A 6,674-nucleotide genomic window follows, 5' to 3' on the forward strand; every position below is an offset into this window, starting at 1 on the left:
TTTTTTTATTTTTTTTTAATTTGAAAAATCACTGATATAATATCTTTTATTTTTAATTAAAATAACTTTTATCAATAATCTTTTTTAAATGTAACTATTTTTTTGGTATATTTGTTTTATTTTATATAATGTAAGTACTTTTTTGTTTTCAAAAAATATTTAGGAACTTTGTCGTTCAAAATGTGAATGTTAATTGACTTTTTTCCATGTTTTTTCCATTATTTTACTACGTTAATTAGTTTTATAGGTTATAAGGATATATATAACAGGTTTTAGAAAATCCAAGAAGTTGTTTAACAGGTTTTGGAATGTTCAAGAACTTATTTGCTCTAAAAATTGTTTAAAAACTTAATCATTCCAAACATTAAAGTCCATTGAGTTTTTTTAGACTTTTCCCAAATAAACTTGTATTATTTGCTTATAGAATACAATTCAATCAAAACATGGAAACATCGTCTTAAGCAATGAGATTGATGTATGCTGTTTACATATTGAAGGCTTAATGGATTTTTGCTTAATGAACCAGTTTTATTATTTAAGAAATGTTTAAACCGATATATTTTCTATCATTTAAAGTTGATTGTTCACTATCTTTTATCAAATAATTATTAATATAGACGGATGATAAAAGAGTTATTTCTGATATTCATAGTATTTATTCAACACAACAATCGAATAACATTTTTTTTAAAATTATTTACGATATAAATATATGTAAAATATAAAATGGGAGGAGGATGGTGGGATAAGTGGTTAAGAAAATTAAAAAGACTGTTCTTTTACCAAACACTAATGCATTTATTAATGATCAAGAACGTTATGATGGGACAACGTTAACAAGCTCGACAAAGAATTGTGATCACATAGCTAACTCGTGTTAGTTAGATATTGTCAAAGTTTTGTCTTTTAGTAATTATCAGTTCAAGTTTTTTAACAGATATTAAAAGATGAAACACTTAATCTACATGTACCTTTCGAGTGACGACTAACTTCAGACTTGCATAATATTAATTGAGGTATGCTTAAGCTCCATATACCAGCGGTTAAAAAATAATAATAATCAAGTCATGAGCTATTATAAAATTGTTAATCAGTTCAATCAAAATATGATATACTGAAAGTTAGGTGACAACATTACCAAACAAATATATATATTAGATAAAGAGTAAATTACAATACCGTACATGACCTTGTGAAAAACTTTGATTTTCATCCTTAACGTGATCATTATTAAGGTTTCGATCCATTTTCTATTACCCCGGCCCACCATGTCACTATATCCATAATGACCTGCTAGTCAGAACATGTATGAATATAATCACGTGGAGCTTCGTATAGGTCTATCAAAGCGATATAGAGATCGTACTTGGTCGTAAGGATCGAGAACTTTTGCTCGTTAAGGTCCCCACATGCAGGTTTGTGAGGGTAATTTGATACTTAATGTTTTCTAAAAAAAAAATAGTGTACGATTTTTTAAAGTTGTGTACAAGTCATCAAAGCATTTAAGTAAAACAACTTTTGGGTCACTGTTAACTTATCGGGCAAACCCCTCCAAAGGAGGTAGATCTGGACTGAAAAACGCCTATAAAGAATTAATGAAAACCGCACCAACGAATAAAAAATCACAGTAGAGGGTGGTCGCTAGAGATGGGTTTCTTTGTGTGGTATTGACAACGATGGTAACCGAAGTGATGTGGTCTCCTTCTCCACCTCCCATCGCCACTAACTGATTGTGAAAGAGCCACTTAAGGAAGAACACCTATGATAGGATCGTCATAGTTGATTTCAACTTTAAATAAAAAGGCAAAAAGACGAAAACGCCCCTTACGTTAATATCACATAAGGCCGTTTAGATACCTTTTAACGAAGCTAACAACCAGGACGAAATCTATAACGAAGTACAAACCACAATAATAGTTCTTTATAAATTCTAAAAATTAAAAAAAAATCATTTTTATTTTAATTTTATTGGTGGATAACTACAAAATATGTACATAAATAATAGAGGGACCAAATATGGGTGGCCCATCGTCCCCATCGATTTCAAAAGAGCAAACTTATCCAGATTTGATAACTTATTCGTCATTATACCAATTTGGATTTAGACTCAGAGACAGGTTTCGGCGATATTAGAAAACAACAAAATAATTATCGTAATATACTATCGTGTCACTCCACAATAATGTGTTGTAAAACTTATTGAAACAAACAGTTCCACGTATATATGATGTTGAAGTTGCTAGTAACCACCCTTCATGAGTTCCTTTTTTATTCGGCTCGTATTTTATTCTATCCATACGTGGATTATTGCATTTGTCTTAAAATGGTTGTATATCTGTTTCTTTAATCTTTTTAATTTCTGTGTTACAATCCGTATCTCTCTCTCTCTCTCTCTATATATATATATATATATATATATATATATAGAGAGAGAGAGAGAGAGAGAGATAGGTTCATGAGAATAAGAGTTATTTGAGAACAAAACTACCATATACTTTCAACAACATTTATTTATATATTTTTATAATCAAGATTGAAATTTAATAAATTCATGAATGTAAAAGTATGTAAAAATGACTGAAAATGAAGATAGATCAAAAGAATCAATTCATCATTCAAAAGTGCTTTCGACATTTTTATTGTAACTATTATTCTCATATGATCCAGATACCCTCTATACGTGTATGTGTGTGTATATATATAGACTTGAAATCACGTGAGACCAACATGTTTTTATGAGAACTGTAAGACCATTTTTTTTTACATTTGATACTTCACAGCAAAACCCTGTAAATGTAACCTTCACAGTGTTTTTTATTGTGAAGTTTCAAGTGTAAAAAATGGTCTCACATGAACACATACACACACACACACACACACATATATATATATATATATATAATTATTTTCTATGTGTGTGTAGAAGGTGCGAGAAGTCGTTATTCTGACATCAACTATTCTTAAGATGATTAAAAGAATATGAGAATTGTTATGTTATGATGTCATTCATGACAATTTTTTTATCAAAAATATGTTTATTAAAACGAGTCTAATTTTTATGGGTCCTTTATAAACATATTTTTATACGAAAGATAAAATCATCAATCAATAGAAGCAACATTAAAATAACTGAATCATACTTAGTCTAATTTTTAAATAATGATTATTAAATAATAAGAGTGTAGATAAGGTTTTAAAATGTCTTAAAAATTAATATATATACATATATATATATATATGTTATAACATTAATTGAAGTTATATATTATTGATTAAGTTTTACCTTGTATTATATTACTGAATTAAAGAGCAAGTGATGTGTATATGGTACACATGTGAGTTGATTCTATTTTTTCAATTTTTTATGTTTAAAATAAATAAACTTAATTTAATATATTATGGTAAAATTAATTAAAAATTGAAATATTGAATATTAAATGAATGGAAACATGTGGTCTTAGCGGAATTTTTTAATCCCTTGCGACTCTAAATCAAGATTCCAAGTGGTATCTCAAGAATTTAAAATTAAAATATTTCAATCAATATTTTTAATTGTTTAATTAATTAATTTTGTATATTTCTTCTGTACGTCATTTTTAAGTTTTTAGTGTTTAGCTAAGACTTTTTAATCGTTTATATTATTATATTAATCGATTTAATTAACAGCTGAAAAAACTTTTTTAGGTATTTTGAAATCAATGTCTGACTTATAAGAAGTAATACAATAATTATGTATGAATATTATTTTGCGTTACAATATAAGTAGATTTCTTGTTATTACATAAGAAAACTCTTAACTTTTTGAAAAGAGTTATCAATCATATGAGACGATCCAACTTATATCTATATTTACGATTTCAAAACTACCATGTTTTTTTCATATATTATTGACTTTTTGTTACCTAATATTAGGTGCATGAATTTTATGTACTCTTCTATTGCTAAAACAAGAATAAAATCTCAAATTATAACCAAGATGGACTTTTGATTCTAAGATTGATGTTTTTAATAGGTTTGTTTTAACCCTAAAACTTTAAAATGGTGATGAAAACTCAAATGATTTATGTTGATTTATGTTATTCTGAATAGTCAACATTATAACGGATGGCTCCAAATGATGTCAATCTATATAATAAAGGTATATCATAGAATGTAGTTGGGCCTAAATGGATTTATGATGCTATGTAAAAATGATATATATGATATATAATATTAATTTAAAGTAATTATTGATTGATTTTGTCTACAAATACTCAGAAAAACGGTTTCGTATGAATCATTATTATTTTTTGAATTCAATGTTATTCTGATGATAAAATCAATATATATTGAACTTTCTTTCATACTTATCGATAACCCATTTTTACTTCTCTTCCAAGGCTTATAAAATATCATAAGATTTTATAAATCATATAATATATAAATTACAAATTAAGAAACTGATAATTGTACATGTTGAATTTATTGTACGTCACGTATACATATAACACATAAGGAAAAGGGTAAGAAGTCATTTGGGTGATCTTAAAGACTCTACTTGTGATTTCCCTTGCGGACCTCTGGTTCGTATGAACAGTCTGTATTCATCAAAAGTCATAGAGGGATAAAGCGCCGGTGTTGCAGGCGTCACCAACTCCGGTGCAGGATGAAGAAGCAAATCACTCTTTGGATTATAAAAATACGCCAATGACACCCTCTCTTTGTCTGGATTCACAATCACCCGATGTTCCACACTCTTATATATGGCGTTGCTTAAAACCTGCACCAAGAAAACGACGAAAATACGTCAAGATATCATCAGCCGTAATTATATATTAATTACAACGATTAATAACTAATCATAATCTGATACAACCTAAGACAGACTGATTTAACTAACATTTAGAGTTGATGTTTTTGTCGTTTGCATTGTCGAGGAAAGAACCAAATGACAGGCAGTCAAAACAAAAGCAGCCATCGTATTAATGTCTGGTCCCTAGTGGTTTTAATTCTTGAAAGAAATGGGTACCTGAATCTGATCTCCGATGTTGACGATAATGGCATGTCGGGCTGGTTTGACGGTGACCCATTGTTGGTCCTGTCGGACTTGAAGTCCGCTGACGTTCTCATCGGGAAGGAGAAAGGTGATGCCACCAGGATCAGAGTGAGACGATAGACCAAGGGTTAAGTCGGGTTGTGGGCATTTTGGATAGAAGTTCACTCTCAAACAAGCCCCGATGTCCTCTCCACCAAACGCATTTTGGAGGTAATCGTGTTTTAAGCCGAGGTTTATAGAAAATACCTCTAATAAAACGCTACCCAACCGCACTATCTCTTTCGAGTATTCTTCAACAACTTCCCTACATTAATACAATCAAACAAACATCATGCAAGTCATCGATCGATGGATGTTATGTATACATGAAAAAAGATGGATGTTATGATCGAGACTTTGTTACGATGATGAACCTGCATGTCATGGATTTCTCTTTTAAACGTTGTTTTCAGGACAAAATGCATTAAAATGAAACAAAATTCATCTTCATTCTTATTAGATAAGGTTTCTGAATATTTTAAGGAGAGAAGTTGAAGAGATGGTTAACCTCAAAGAAGGTGGTTTTGCAGGCCATTTATGGTGATCCTTTAGAGAAGAAGGAAGATAGTGAAGGAAGTAATAATCACTCCAATCAAGTATTGCTCCTTTCTGGAACCCTAATCTGCTTCCATATCCTTCATATGTTTTGGGTGAATTGGCGTATTTTTGCTTCACCTCCATCGATTCATGAAAAAACTCCCGCCAAATCTCCCGAGCTCCATCCACTAATTCCCCTTTCAATCCGTGATTGATCACCTGGAAAAACCCCCACTCGCGGCAGGCCTCCGAGATTTCTTTCAACGTTGCTTCCCGGACGGCGAGATCGTCGCTGGTCAGACCGGCCATGTCGATGAGAGGTATGTTTATGTGGGGCGGTGATGAGTTAGCGGAGGGCCGATCCGGCGGCGGTTTGATGTATCTGTCGGGAATTACTGGTTTACCGCTTTCCGATAAGGATTGCACTCGGACAACCGGCTCCGGCCAATCTCCGGGGCAAGTCATGGTTGATGAGATTGAAAATGGTGGTGGAGGAATGGTGGTTTATAAAGGGTAAAAGTGAAAATGACATAAAGAAAAACGTGCAAATATATGCTACAGCATGCAAGTGTGTGAAAACAAGATCAGGAGGATGACAGCCGACATGCCAATTTGTACTTCTTTATCCAATCCTAAATCCTTTTTTTTTTTTTTTTTCATTTTTAAATTAAAAATTAAAAATGTAATATGATTTTTAATTTAAATATAAAATTAAGAAAATTGTGTTAAATGACTAAAATACCCTTAATTTAATTGAACTTAACGAAGAATTTTAACGACCGTTAGATATAAGGACCAAAACCGTTGAAAACGGACAAATGTGAAGGACCAAATCTGAGTTTATGAAATTTAGGGATGATATCCATTGAAAATTACAAAAGTTAGGAACAAAAAAAATGAACTTTATTTTAAATAATGTTTTATTTACACAGTCTCAAGTTGATGGTGGGAAGCGTAGTAGTTAAGGAAGGGGACAGAATGAAAACGACGTGACATTCTGATTACACTTAATTAAAATTTCGTAGACTCGATGGTTTCAAATTTCTGATTTGAAATCCTATCT

General features: G+C 30.9%; 1 protein-coding gene across 1 annotated transcript; it reads right to left on the reverse strand.

The window, feature by feature from the left end:
• Positions 1 to 4,418: 4,418 nt before the first annotated feature.
• Positions 4,419 to 6,083, reverse strand: LOC112507546 (probable 2-oxoglutarate-dependent dioxygenase At5g05600). The gene is made up of 3 exons (XM_025112187.1): positions 5,583 to 6,083; positions 5,009 to 5,339; positions 4,419 to 4,759 (listed from the first exon to the last, which is right to left on the reverse strand). The coding sequence occupies exons 1-3, from the start codon at positions 6,074 to 6,076 to the stop codon at positions 4,511 to 4,513; spliced, it is 1,074 nt and encodes a 357-aa protein (XP_024967955.1). The 5' UTR covers positions 6,077 to 6,083; the 3' UTR covers positions 4,419 to 4,510.
• Between the last annotated feature and the right edge of the window lie 591 nt (positions 6,084 to 6,674).

This window comes from Cynara cardunculus, assembly GCF_001531365.2.
Source record: "Cynara cardunculus var. scolymus isolate 2C chromosome LG 1, CcrdV1, whole genome shotgun sequence".
Classification (NCBI taxonomy): Eukaryota; Viridiplantae; Streptophyta; class Magnoliopsida; order Asterales; family Asteraceae; genus Cynara; species Cynara cardunculus.

Excerpts from the sequence above, each read along its gene's own strand:
- LOC112507546 (XM_025112187.1), bottom strand. The coding sequence starts at position 6,076 with ATGACTTGCCCCGGAGATTGGCCGGAGCCGGTTGTCCGAGTGCAATCC. Across the intron at positions 5,340-5,582 it reads GCAAAACCACCTTCTTTGAG|GGAAGTTGTTGAAGAATACT; the intron begins GTTAACCATCTC and ends GTATTAATGTAG. Across the intron at positions 4,760-5,008 it reads ACATCGGAGATCAGATTCAG|GTTTTAAGCAACGCCATATA; the intron begins GTACCCATTTCT and ends TTCTTGGTGCAG.